Source organism: Tupaia chinensis, unplaced genomic scaffold (genome assembly GCF_000334495.1).
Source record: "Tupaia chinensis unplaced genomic scaffold, TupChi_1.0 Scaffold000077_1, whole genome shotgun sequence".
NCBI lineage: Eukaryota > Metazoa > Chordata > Mammalia > Scandentia > Tupaiidae > Tupaia > Tupaia belangeri.
The window spans coordinates 1,782,471-1,796,951 of record NW_006159538.1 but is presented as its reverse complement, the minus strand read 5'-3'; the positions used below and the strand labels follow the sequence as shown (position 1 = coordinate 1,796,951).

At 53.1% G+C, this 14,481-nt stretch overlaps 1 protein-coding gene across 1 annotated transcript in view; it reads right to left on the bottom strand.

The window, feature by feature from the left end:
- PLEKHA7 (pleckstrin homology domain containing A7) overlaps nucleotides 1–14,481 on the bottom strand; it is a 156,006-nt gene that overhangs the window by 37,004 nt on the left and 104,521 nt on the right. The window contains exons 9-12 of the mRNA XM_014584603.2: nucleotides 14,435–14,481; nucleotides 7,555–8,077; nucleotides 6,983–7,069; nucleotides 4,498–4,551 (exon numbers count right to left, since the gene is read on the bottom strand). The exon at nucleotides 14,435–14,481 is cut by the window's right edge and continues 9 nt beyond it. Of these exons, the coding sequence (XP_014440089.1) occupies nucleotides 4,498–4,551; nucleotides 6,983–7,069; nucleotides 7,555–8,077; nucleotides 14,435–14,481 (711 nt within the window). The remainder of the gene's footprint in view (nucleotides 1–4,497; nucleotides 4,552–6,982; nucleotides 7,070–7,554; nucleotides 8,078–14,434) is intronic.

The window sequence follows — 14,481 nt, the reverse complement described above, 5'->3', positions numbered from 1 at the left end:
TGCTGAGAGGAGTACATGAGATGAATGAACATCGAGCACCCCAATACTGCAGGCAGGAACAGATGCTTAGTCGTTCTGGCCCCACCGCATACAGTGCCAGGGAAGTAAACATATCCCCAGACACACGTCAACACAGTGTCCTCCATGGGAGCGGAGGGTGCCTGTGCTGGGTCACCTGGCACCAGAACAGCAATGTTTGCTGGGGGCAGCAAGCACTGCCAGGCGACTGGAAGGGCCATCCGCTAACCAGAGGTGGAGATGGGCTCCAGATCCTTACATCCTTAGGACCAGTGACAGACGTGCAGGGACCCTAAGGCAACCTGGGATGGGGCCTGCAGATCAGATGCCAGGCGAGGAGACTCCTTCTCCAGAGAGGCCCCCCATGGACCTGGGCGGAACCCTGACAAGAAGCTGGTCATGAGGAACTGCTTGTCTTTGTTCCTGTGCCCAGCTGGCCTATGGGGCCATTCAGGTGTGTCCCCAGGGGCCTGTTCGAAAGACATGTTGTCTAGCATGCCACAGAATCTAAGGACCAATGGGCCTTGTGGTTTTCCTAATCCAACCACTCATCCCCCTTGGTCTCGTCTAGTCTCGGGTGTGTCCCGGTGATGTGGAGTTCACACCACTGAGGTGGCCCTGTAAGAAGTCTTCCCTGGGGCTGATGGGTGGGTGGTATGGTGGTTAAGGGCACTGGACTCCCATATGACTGACTGCAGTTCAAGTCCCGGACCTGGCGGCTTGCTTTCTCACTTTCTCTCTCTCTCTTTCTCTCGTGCGTGCACACACACACACACACACACACACACACACACACACTCCCTCTCTGGTCAAATTAAAATAAAGTTAAATAAAATAATGCTTAAAAAAAATAGTCTGTCTTCCTCCTGCCACTCTGAAACCTCTCTACTTATAGTGGCCACCCACTGGTCCTAAGTCCCCTGCAGGGCCACAGTAAACACATGGCGACACATCAGAGCTGTGTCACTCCCGAATTGCCCCAACTCCTTCAGTCCTTCGGCCACCCCTCGTGCACCCTAGCTGTGCCGGCTGCTGTGGTGCTTCCCCATTAGGGGGCTCCTCCCAACCCCACAGGGAAGCTGGGGCCATGGTCTGGGGAGGGAGTGAGCCTGGGTTTGAGGGGGCCACCTTCCCTGCCCATGTAGAGGCAGCCCTGTTCAGAAGGAAAAACGGAGGCTGGCACACCAGCAAAGGCGGAACCGTGAGGAGTCCTAGAATGCGACCCTGGCTATGCACGCTGCAGGTTCCCTTTCTAACTTCCCTGGCTGATCTGGATTTGAGACACCCGCAAATCAAAGCAACCTGCTAATCCCCCCAGCAACAGGCCTCTGAGCCCCCAGCTCCTCTCCTGATTCTAGGCCTTCCTTGGCCTGGATCCCAAAGTCCATGGACATCCGTCTAGGAACTCTGCGCCCAGTCAGGTCTGAGCAGGGCAGAGCAGACCCACTGCCTCCCGGTCTGGGCCTCTGCCTGTCTAAAGGTGGCCAAGAGATGCCATGTTAGACCGATATGCACACACGGCACAGAGCCCAACACCTTTGCCACACGTGCTGCTGGCGCAGCGCCTCTGCAGGGCTAGTTCTCCGAGAGGAGCCGGGCACTGAGGTAGCAGCTACAAGACCAGGGACGTTTGGTATCGGCACTGTTGTCTTCCAAGGCAAACACTGCTCCTAGCTGTGACACACTCCAGGGATGCCACTTGCCACCTCTATCCCATCAAGCACATTCCTTGGCATAACGACCCCTGCTCAGCTCCATAAACAGCTTAATGCCTCTGGATCCACAGTAGCAGAAACAGCGCTTTAAGAGAGGCCATGTGGACAGGTACCTGAGAGCAGGCTTTACATCTAGAGCTACACCAATCAGCGCCCCTCCACCCCGGAACTGCTGTGTGGCTCGGGGAAAGTCAGTCTCTGGAGCCTCAGGAAGTTAAAGGTGATACCACCACCTCCCTTACGGGGCTGAAGCAGGGGGTAACTTAACAGCCCTGAGCAGTGATAGGCACACAGCACAGCCTGCTGGTATGAAGCTTCCGTTAGAGTCAGGGCCCACAAGGACTCCTCGTTCTGCGCCCCTCGCCTGTGCCTCATGGTTCAAATCCCTCATAATTTAAACTCTGTGATCCTGGAAGAAGCCAAAGCTGAGGCGGAGCTCCACCCTGGGGCTCTCATGTACAAACAGCCATGAGAAGACACCGATTCCCAGCACCTTGCACGGGGCACCAAACGCCTTGAGCAATGTTGATGTGGTTTTGGGGTCCATCTTAGCAGCCTCTCCCATCGGCCCAGGTCCTCTGTGGATGCTCTGGGCTGACTGCTGGGCCCTGGGGCAGGGCTGAGGTCCGAGCAGGCTACATGCCCACTGGCTGCCAGGGAGGCCCGGAAATGAGAACGCGGTACTGCCCAGGGCAATGGAGGCTGGAGACTGGTGAGGCTTCCACTGTGGCATGGTGGGAGGGGCACAGCCTACCAAACAGGACACAGGAGGCTGGGCTAGGCCGTATAGTTAGCCCACCCGTCACATGAGAGCACTGAAACCCCAGGTATTGGGCCAGCCAGTGACATGGTGGTTAGGGCCGTTGGATCCCACATGGCTGATTATGTGGTTCAAGTCCTGGACCCAGTAGCTTAAAAAATACTCTAGGTGCATGTGCGTGCATGCCTAAAATCCTGAGAGAGAATGGAGGAGAAGGGATGGAGGTGTGTCTGTCTCCCTTGGGGGGTGCTTGCTTTCTCTCTCTCTCTCTCTGACTCTCTGGTGAGTGCATGCACCCTACAGCAAACTAAAAAACTGGGTCCTCAGGTATTATTCCCATACTTAGAACACTCACTCAAGCTCTGTGTGATTTGCTGGGAAGGTAGAACACAGCCTGGTCTTGTGAGCGTCCTTGCTGCTCTCCTGTGCTAAGCCAGGTCTGACTCTGTGCCTTCCTCCTAGAACTGCGCCCCAATAGAACCAGGAGCCCACCCTACCTGCCACCACCCCTGCTGCGCTCGCCGAATGCTGGATGCTGGCTCTGAGTCCTTGTCCCACTCTTCTCTCCCAGTAACCTCAGTCGACCTCAATCTCCATCTCTTCAGGGTTCCACCCACATGCCACCTCCTCCCAGAAGCCTTCCCAGCCCACAGTGACTCTCCTCATCCTGGCTGAGAACCAGGCCAGACAGATCTTCGCACAGGCACTGTGCTCAGCCTATTACTTAGGGATATTCTCCTTCCCCAACCCAGACTATTTAGAAGTTTCTCGAAACCAGAGCCTCAACTTTCCTCTTGCATTTCCCTGTACCTGCAAAGCTGGGCACACAGACACACAAGTAACTGGCTACTTTCTTTAAAAATGTTTTCTCCCTTTTTTTTTTTTTTTTTTTTTTAGAGTACATGTGATCACCAGAGAGAGAGAGAAAGGGAAAATGAGGAAGCAGCCCCATGGGGCATGGCCATGCTGCAATCCCTTCTCCTCCATTTCTTCTTCCTTTCAGTATTTTTGGCAGGCACACACACATGCCTGACATGTTTTTTCAAGCTTTTGGGTCTAGGACTCAAACCACAGTTGACCGTGTTAACTACCATGCCACTGGCAGGTGCCAAACTAGCTCATTTCTAATCAAATATTCTGATCCTGCTTCAGTGTCTCAGCGTAACTCAGACCCCCAACCCCCGCCCCCGTCTGCCACCTTAACACCTGCTTCTATGAGGCTAGATGAACCCTGTGCTAAGACACCTCAAGCCAGGGACTCTGGGACTACAGGGGATGCGCCCTGGTGGCAGTCGTCTGGGTGTCCCATGAGCCCCTCATCCACCCTCCTCTCACACCCACAGCTGGTTAAAGGTCACATTCCTTCCGTCTATGTCATAGCTGAGGCGTAAGAAATGCTTTTCCCAGTGGGAGCGCCCAGAGCGCCGTGGGACGGGAACGACTGCAGCTCTCTTTCAGACAGAAGGCCTCTCGTCTACAGGAGCTCTCCCAGGCCCTCTGCTGTGAAGGCACATTTAGAGCCGCTTTACTACCTGCAGGGAGGGGCCCAGCGTTCTGTCTCCCTAGATGGGACGGAGATGGACGTCTGCGAGCCTCGCAGCCACGTGGAACTTGCTCCCCTAGCAACAAAACCAAGAGCCCACCCAACCACCTGTGGCTGAAAACATCGGGGGCATCCTAGGAGCCGAGCACACACTCCTGCCTCCCCTGAAAGCTCTGCAGAAGCGCCTGGCTACTTTTGGAGGGATCTTTTGGTTCTGCACGAGGGAAGGAAGAGGTCAAGATCTTGTGCACTCATTCTGAAAGCCAAGGACCTCACAACAGAACCTGCAGGGCACCCAGAGTCTGTAAGAAATAAAACTTCTGATCCAGACAGGAGATGTCTTCATCTGGGCTCCAAACTGATAAGTCCTGCACGGCCTTAGGCTCTGGGCTCAGCTCCAGCGAGGCGACACTGGAAGAAAGGTGAGTGCCCAAGGAGGCGGGGACCCCGAAGCTACTCACCTTTAGATCCAAATACTCCAGGTCTTTCTTCAGCTGGAGGTAGGTATCATCGGCCTTCAAATGAAGCACAGAGAGGGAAAAACCAGGGTTTTTAGAACACGGAGCTTCATGAGTGAATAATTTACATTGCACGGGTTCAGGGACAAGGGACCACAGAAGACCGACACATCTGGAGCCATGGAGGAAGCACAAAGATCTCAGTGCAGCTCACAGCGCTCTCTCAGCATGGCGGGTCCTGCAGGACACTGTGGGGGAGCCAGCTGGTCCCCTCACGGGCTAGGGGAAGGACCCCACCAGAGCGCTAGGCCAGCAGTGCAGTGACACGGCAAGCTCCTGACAGCAGCAAGGTCTGCCTGGAGGAGCACATGCTACAGCAGAGCTCAGGCCCCCTCACTCACCAAAATTCTCGTCACCAAACCTTTGGACAAGGTCACCTCACATGCATGAAGATGACCCTATTTGGTGTGGCTAGAGGTCTGGAACAGGCAGGGAGAACGTGGGTGACCCAGAAGGCCGCACTGTGACCCTGGGTTCCAACACGCTAAGTACCAGCAGCCACTGGAAGTTTCCTGGAAGTCTGAGCTCTTTTCTCTCAGTATGGAGTCCAGGTGGCCATGTCAGGGGTGCGTCTACAAAGTTCCAGGGCCTGACCTATCTTCTTGCAGTGTCTCTGACAGTCTGTGGAACTCTGTTGAAATTACTGGGAACAGTGAAAATAAGAAGGCTCTTGGGTTCCCTAGAACTCGCCCTTTCTTGTGTAGCAGATCAGCGGTGCCATCAGTGAGGCAGAGGGACTGAAAAGGCTTAAGAAAAATGAACCGGAGAATCTCCCCGCCAAGCAAGCCAGGGCTGGACCAGGCAGAGTTCTTCCTCTGATGTCAAACAGCCACACAAGTAAACCACATGAGAAGTTCGGGCAGTACTTTGAAGTGTGGGAAGGCCTGAAGGACCCTTGTTCAGGAATGCTAATGGCCTGCAAGGTCTTATTTTTGTCCCTCAGCTGTCCCTAAATATGTTCTTTAGTCCCCCAGGACAAGTAGGGAAGGTGACAATCCCATCGTCCTCCCCTCAATTGCCCCATCTACCTCTGCACAGCCTGAGGGCCAGCATCACATGACCTAACCTATCCCTGCCTGAGGACAAGCCCAGGTGGACTCAGTTTCTTAAGATTGCTCAAGGCGTCTGGGAGAGCCGCTGTCCTCGAGGAGCCTTCCTGCAAAGCACAAGCCCACAGTCCCGGCACTGTTTAGAACCCTGTGCCAGGCGGGGCCTGGAGCCGGCTCCAGCCTGCATGCATCGAGCTGAGAGGCCCCAAGACAGTCACTTCTCCCTTTGGATGCACCGGGCCTGTGTGTGGTAATGACGCTCCCGGGCTCCTGGGAGGTGCGACAAGACGGGAGACACGATGATGCTTTATGGCCAGCAGAGCTCTGCCAGATAAGTCAGGGATCCTGGCGTCTTCCCCCTGGGCTGACCTACATGTGTCTTTTAGCACGCCCAAGGAGTGCCCGAAGTGGCCACAAGGCTGACAGCTGCAAAGCCCTTGGACATGACCACACACCAGCCTGGCAGTCACTACGCAGAGCCAGAGAAGCCACATTCCGGCCCCTCACACCACATGCAGCCCCCTCCCCAGCGCCAGAGGAGCGGGCTCTGCCACCACCATAGTGTCTGGCAGGAGCACCCAGAAGCAAACAGGCAGGGAACGAGAGAGAGCCAGACAGCAAATACGGATCCCAGCGTGGGCACAGAGAACACGGGCCACCATGTCACTCCCCTGCCCCGGCCCTGAGAGGGCCCACCAGTGCTGACCTGGCAGGTGGGAAAGGTCAGCTGGCGCTGCAGCAATTGGCCGACGGCAAAATTTCGCACGCTGGCCAGCTTGGCCTGGTGCCGCCGTAACTGGGTGAGAAGCAGGGAGAGCTCCTCCAGCTGCAGGTGTGTAGACACATCCGGAAATTAGCCACCACAGGAGCACCCGCGGTGATTACACTCTTCACCCCGGGGGCTGGGATGGCACTGGCGGGACGCCATTAGGCAATTATTGCATTAATTCTGCCATTAGGACAAATAAAGACTCTGGCAGCAAAAGGGCGGCAGGACGTCATTTTTTTTTTTTTTTCAGGAAAGCAGTAACCAAGAGAGCAACCTCACCCAGACTCGGGCTCTGAAGACAGTTAGGGAAAAGCAAAGACCAGGAAAGAAAAGAGGGGTGCTAACAGGAGAAAACACAGCCAGCCAAATTCTGCTTGGAAGAGAAGATAAGCCCTACATGTACCCCAAAGTCGTCGCTCGAGCTAAGGATGGCCTGCCACCTCGGTGACCCTGGCCAAGTCATTCAGCTCCTCTGAGCCTGTTTCCTCACAGGCGTCGGTAGTGCCTGTGAGCTGCATGGGACTGGCTGGGACGGAGGGGAACTCCAGATGGGCCAGGGTTCTGGAGGCTGCGTCAGAGCATTCAGCTGTGGGGTGGGGGCGCCACATACCGATTTTCCATGTAAACTGGGAGCGCTGACGGTGTGGGTCATGTAACCCATGGAGGGCATGGAGCGGCGGTCCACGTGAGAGGAATTCTGCAGGTGGGGGGACAGGACAGGACACTTAGTGCCAGGGTAGCCCACCACATGCCACTTCCCCTGAACCACAGGCTCCTCGTCTGGAGAACGGGGTGACGGGCCTTCCTCACTGGGTTGTAGCACACCCAACTGTGAGAGCCCCATGGAGAGCTAAAACTCGAGATGGGTTATTACAAATAACAGAACTGGTTACACACAGACACCTCCTGCCTCCCACGCTGAGGGAACAGGCGTCCTGCTGTGTGGCCCCTGTGCAAGTGACTCTGTCCCTCAATGCCTCAGCATTCATCTGAGAACGGGGCATAGTCAGTACCTACCACACAGGCTGGGAGGAACTCAAGTAGAGCCTTCAGGCCTTCACCCAACGTTCTGCAGAAGCATGCGCTATCATGATTACCCCGTTGCTCAAATTCGTGCTCAGACCGGGTGGACTCCCAGACCCTAACACTGGCCCCAGTAGCCAGCAGCTTCCCAGGTCTCACCTTGATGGCGTGGCCCCGTGCCTTCCTGGGAGAACCCCCCAGTGAGATATCCATGCTCCTCCTCTGGTCTGGTGGCTTCACGGTGACCCTCTCTGCTGGTGTATGTGGTCGCCGGGGTGGGAAGACTCTTGGGGGTCCCGGGGGAGGAATGTCCGAGGGAGACGGAGGCACAGAGATGGAGCGGGGTACCTCCGGTATGCTCCTGCTCCGGCCCTGGTCGGTGAACTCGGGGGAGCCGGCACAGATGGGCGCCGTGGGGCTGCCGTGCCGGAACTGCTGGCGCTGCTGCCACTCGTAGAGCTGCCACACGGTGCCATCCCGGTGAGCCCGGCGCTCCTCGCTCGACATCTTCAAGTGGCTGGCTCGGTCCTGGGCATACTTGTAGTCACTGGGCAGATTGCGAGGAGGGGGTGAGGAGCCTCCTGAGGGGTGTCGGGAGCTCTTGGGAAGAGTCTGGTAGTTTTCTGGGAAGGACAGGGACTGGCTAGGACCCTGGCGAGGAAGCGTCTGGTCGGAGGGGAGGCTAGGGAGAAAGGAAGGACAGGTTAGGCATCCAAGCAAGGCCTCTGCTTGGCTCTGGAGAGCACACCTATGTAAACCCACAGAGCTGGACACGTGGGGGAGTCCTGCAAGTACCCCAAGAGAATAACCAAAGGGACATCCAGGCCTTCCCCTCTGCAGGAGACTCCAGAGCTATTTTTCTCTATTAACACCCCTAGCAGGCCAGCTTGGCTGTCCACCCCCAGCACGTCCAGTGCAATATGATTAAACCACCTTCTCCTCCTCACCCGTCATCCATCCACCCATCCACCCACCCACCCATCCATCCATCTCTTCCTTCCTTGAGCAGGAAAGACAGAGAGGAGGAGAAACAGAACCCTCAACAATACCACACAATTCACTCCAGCCTGCAGCCAGCCCTGGATCATGGGCAAGTGTGTGCTGAGTGCTCTCAAGGAGGTCTCCAGACTGGATCCAGAACCTTTCCATGATGGACGGCCTTGCAGGACACCACCGTTCATCCCTGAGCCACTGTTCGGTCCCTCCTTCTCTCCCTCTTGTCAGCTATCAGCTCCTCGAGGAGGTGCATATGTGTAAGGAGGGCCTTATGACGCTCGGGAAGGTTTTCCCTATGCTGATGTCCTAGCACGAGGTTCTGAGGTTCTTACCGAAGTGGCTGGCAGCAGTTCCTTTCTTTCTCTGGACTACTCTAATCCAGATATTGATTGATGAACTACCTCTTCACCAGATAACTGAGCTCCTCCTAAGCAGCTTCTACCTTGTCTACGTCAGTTGCTCTGATCCATCCACTCCCTTGCTCAACAAACGTCCATGGCCCCCAGCCGCTCCTGGGCCAGGCACTCAGAGCTCTCCAGCCTCCCAGCCACCTGCAGCCCTGCTGTCTCTGTATGGCTCTTCCTATCCAGGCCTAGGCTGGAGCAAGCCAGGTGCCAGACGGCCCCCAATTTAAGGAGGCAGTGAGGCAATCCCTCTCAGGTGTACCCCTACACTTGGGGCATCTACGGATGAGCCTCATCCTAATCCCTCCCACTCCCTCACACCTGAGCGGTTTCTCACAGTGGCAACAGCAGAGGCAGGTAGCAGTCGGCCCTGGGTTTGCGTTCAGGCACTGCCACGTGCTGCCCTGTGACTGCAGGCAGCTTACTCGACCACTCTGAGCCTCAGTTTCCTCTCACCTGTAAGGTGCGGACCGTATCACCCGACTCAAGGCTGTTCTGAGAATAAATGAAATGGGCAAGGAAATGGTGCCTCCATGTCTGATGCACAGAAGGCCCTTCCCTGGGGTGTGCTCCCTTCCCGCCACCCTATTTCTAGAGCCCTGTTCTCCCTGCCCCGCACTCGCGGGAATGCCCTTCGCCCTATTTTCCTAAAGCGCACTCATTCTCCGGGACACGGGGCCTCCCTCAGTGCTGCAGCCCGCAGGGCTCCTGTTCTGCTCGACCTCGTGATCACACTGTCTGTAACCTTCCAAGGCCCTGTGTGGACGTGACCTTTTCCTCCTTGCAAAACATCTCTTCCCTGGTCAGGCTGAAGATCCTGAAGGACGTGAACTGTGTATTGTCCACAGGCCGAGGAAGTCCTGAGGTAGAACCAGCCCCTCAGTGAGCACTCCAGCAAGAGCTGGATATGACTGAGAACTACCAACTAGCCATCTTGTTTCCTTTTTTAAAAAAATAATACTTTTTTAATCGCCAGAGGGTCTGTGCACTTGCCAGAGACAGAGAAGAAGAGGAAGGACGCCTCTGTAGGGTGTGGTCACGCTATAGTCCCTTCTCCACTTCTCCATCCTGTCAGGATTTTGGGCACACTTCCACATGTACCTGTTGGGTCCAGGATTTGAACCACGGTCAACAGTGTGGGATCTGGTTCTCTATGCATAGTGCTTAACCACTGCACTACGGGGCCAGCCTCATCTTGTTTTCCAAGAAGAAGAAACTCAACAAGGGACAAAGAGACTTTTATTAAGCTACGAAAGTCTACCCTGAGAAGCAGCATGATGGTGAATAAAGAGAACAGGTTTTACGGTCAGACGGGCCCGACTTCTAATCCTCACTCTGCCTTTCTCTCTCAGTTTACCTGACGTACTCTACAGTGCTTCCTATGTGCCACTGTCCTAGGACAACGTCACACAAGCACGGTGTGTGAACCAGCACGTTACCACTCTGAAACTTGCCTAAAATGCAGCTTAGCGAGATAAGCCAGGTCCAGGAAGACAAGTACGGGAAGACCTCAGGGTGCAGAATTTAACCAAGTCCAACTCAGAAAGCAGAAGGTGGTCCCCAGAGGTTGGTGATGGTGGAGCGTGGAGAGGTTGGGCAAAGGGGTGATTTTGGTTAAACGGTACAGTTCCGGCGTAATGGGAGAAATCACCACATCTACCGTACGTGATCTATTGCACAGCGTGGTGACTATAGCCAAGAATCATATTTCCAAATTGCTAAAGGAGTAGGTCTTAATGTTTTCATTACAAAAAAAAAAGAAAAGTTGGTGAGGTGACAGATATGTTGCTTAGCTTGATTTAGTCATTCATCAATGTATAAACATATCAAAATGCCACACTTACCCCCCAAATAGAGTTATTGTCAACAAGAAATAACATACAACGTGGTGGCTGATGCACTGGATTCCCACATGGCTAACCATGGTTTGATTCCTGCCACCCAGTGGCTTGATAAATCATGGCAAATATATATATAAATTAATTAATAAATTGGGGCCAGCAGGTGGTGTGGTGGTTAAGGTGCTGAATGAACTCCCACATGGCTGACCGCAATTCAAATCCTGGACCTGGAAGCTTGCTTTCTCACTCTCTCTCTCTCTCTCCGGTCAAATTAAAAAAACAAATAAATAAATAAAATTAAAATAAATAATTTAAAAAATAAATGAATATTAAAAACACTTAAAATTTAAAAATATTTTTAAATTCAGGTTATCAGCACTACTGCAGACCTACTAATCAAAAACTGTGGGGCCAGACCAGCCACCTGTTTTTAACAAGCCCTCTGGGGGCTCAGAAGCCTCCCCAAAGTGTGAGAACCTGCTGTTCTCTTCAAATTAAACTCATTTAATCACTTCATATCTATATGACCTCAGGCAAATGTCATTTACGTCCTCCAAGTCTCCCTTTTCTCGCCATAAAATGGGGATAAAGAGCATCACTTACAGGTTGTGAGGGTTAGAAATAGCTGCCATTCAATATGGTAGCTTTTTTTTCTTCCTTTTAATGGTAACTATAGGGGGTAACCTGAAGCTCTCTTTAACCTAGCCTTGTCACTCTGTCATGCATGTCTGTCTGCCACTAGGTGGCAGAGTTTGTTACTGAGTTCCCAACGTTAGACCTGACTGAGGCGCAGGTAGTGCCTGAGTCCTCCATCAGAGGCGCAGCGGTGGCAGAACCCAGGTGGGGTCTTCCCCCAGGAGGTTCAGGACTTTACCAACCATGGTCCCTTTTGCCTGAAGCGAACTACAGACGACGCAGCACGTCCCGGCTGAGCTCCCTCCCACGCACTCTTCCCCACGATTGGGGCCCGCCCACATGTCTGAAGTGCCTCTACTGGGCAGTGCCCCAATGTCCCAAGCTCCCCTCTAACCTTGCCCTCCGCTGCCACAATCTACGATTTGGGGGAGGGGGAACCCCAAAGATATCAGCACAAGGGTGAGCCCTGGGTCTGGAGGCCAAACCATGGTGACGAACCGATGGTGGAGGGAGAAGGGGAGGCAGTGCTATAAAAGGAGGTCGGGACACCAGGGATGCAGGCAGGGGCTCCCGGGCAGCTCTGCTCTGACAGCAGATCCATTTGCTGGGCCCCAACACAAGCATTCCCCCAAAAGGGGAGTCCTGCTCTCACATCCTGCTCAGTGGCCACAAGGGCATTAAACTGGACATTCTGATACAGCCACTACGCAAATGTCACCACGAAACGTACTTATTTTATAATCACTCTCTTATGCAGCCGCGACTCTTCCCCCAACTCCGATCTCAACCCCGCAAACTTCCACTTTCTACTCTGTTCTTTACTGTAGCATTTGAGGCCCCAGCCATTACCTCTCTCTGCCCCGCACCCCTGCCTTTTATTTTACAAGTACATTTGTCCCTCCATGACCACAGGTTCCACATCTGCAGATTCAACCAACTGTGGATGGAAAATATGAGAAAAAAATTCTGGAAAGTTCTAAAATGCAAAACTTTAATTTGTTGCACACTGAGCACTATTCTGAAGCCTTGTGAATGAGGTGATGTGCGTGCAGGCAATGAATTAGGTAGTAGAAGTAATCTAGAGAGGATTTAAAGCACACGGGAGGATGTTGAGGATGTTATATGTGAATACTATGGCATTCTGGCAAGGAATTTGAGTATCTGCAGAGTTCTGGTAACCACAGGGGTCCTGGAACCAATCCCTCCTCAGATACTATGGGATGCATTACGTTCAACACTGGGGGGAAATACGGAAGACTAGAATTGCAAAATAAGTTCTTAGATTGTAGTAAGATTTTAAAGGTATGTCCATCTGTCTCCTGCAAACCATATTCAAAAGGAGTTTAATGATGTGTAATATGATCTATATTTCCAAGTACTGAAAGAATAGTGAGAAATTCTGCCCTGTGCAGGTCGAAGCCAAGTGCACCGGATCACATTGCAGTCCAAATAACCCTTCCAGCGTCTTAACCTGCTCAGTCTCCTGAGATTAGCACAGTCTTAATTAAACAAAAAAGCAGAGATACCCACCTTGCACATTTTCAAATGGAAAGTGTAGAAGAGGCCTCTGTTAACCAGCCGGATCTATTTATTACTCGCTAAAAAGGTTACAAACACCCTCAGGAAATCTAGGAATGCACGATGCAGACCTTTCAAGATACAAGCAAATGATCAGAGCCTGATCACTTGGCCCACTCAGAGGCTGACAGCACTTCCTTCTAGTCCGCTTTACTTTGCTTTTAGCCCACTGCAATCTGCTTTTGCCACTAGACTGGAATCCCTCCCATTGCTTATTTGGTGACTTCTGTAGCCAATGAACTGTTCTCCTTGACAGAGCGGATGGCATCCTGTCCCTTAGATAAGAACGGCTCAAATTCCCGCTTACACCCTAGGAAAAGGTCAAAATCCTCCCCCCAAACTCCTCTCATCTCCTCCTCAGCTTCTCATCCTTCAACTCCCCAAAGTGCCACCCCCATCCCAAAGACAGACGACTATGTACAGCAAAGTAACTAGGTTTGTGGGTTGCTGAGACAGTTATATAGAGGAATGTCACAACCAACAACCAAACATTTTATCATCAGTCACCCAATTTTTGCAAGTCCACCCTGTACCATGCCACAGAAGGTTCCTCACAGGCCCGCCATTTCCCCGGGTTCTTCCCCTCCTATTACTCTGCCTCCCGACTTAACTTCAAAATTCTGATTCTACGAAGGAGGGAGACTGAGGGCGCCCAGCTGAGCCCATCACGAAGTTCAGGGGAACAACAAACCTCTACCAGAGCAACCCCGAGGCTCCCGGCTTCCCATAGGGAGCCCACTTTGGAAGGCACCCCATCCGGGAAGGAGCCCAGTGTAGACTGGACCTGAAACTGGCTCTGGCACGTCTGCCGCAGCCACTCCAGGCCCCCGGGAGCTTGCTGACCACGCAGTGGCTTTATGATCTCTTGTCTTGGCAGTGGGTTTTAGAAGCCTGAGGGTGGTGAGGGGAACTGCCACATCTTCATAACGAAGACAAGTCACAGTGGCTCTGGGGACAGCAGAGAGGCTGGGTAACCCTGAAATCTTTACGTTCATAAATGTGTCCTAATTAATCTAAACTTACAATAAAATACAGATCGTGCTTTGCAAATAGCAAGCATGCATGCCTTCTAAATAATTAAAAACCACGTCTGCAAGGAATGGGCATGATAAAGCCCAGCGTCAACAATGCCTGAGCACTTCTCTATGTGCCTGGAATCTAAAAACGGACCGGTGTTTACTCTAGTTTCTATGCATATTTCTCAGATGTGGAGAAAAGGCAGCACAAGAGGGGAAGATCAGTCACTATCTGCATGCTGCATGTCCCAGGGCATTCTCTCAGAAGAACCGAGACACCTCTGATGCAATCCCAGGGGGGCTTTGCAGGCCCAAAGACCTGGCTGTGAACTCTGGCTCTGCCACTGATCTGTGTACCCTAGGCAGGTTCATTCTCTCCTCTGAGTCCCCGTTTCTTTGTCTATAAACCAGGGACCTCAGCCCTCCTCGCAGGTCATTACAGGATTTATAAAGGTAATGGAGGAAGAGCTTGAGGCCGGCACTTGCCCAGTCAGTGCTGGATAAATGATAGCTGCTGTCACTACATTATGGGCTCATTATGAGCAGTTGTCCTGAGTCTAGGACTCACCTCCTGCCATTCCCTTTCTGGGCCTTTGTCCAGTGCTCCACCTGGGT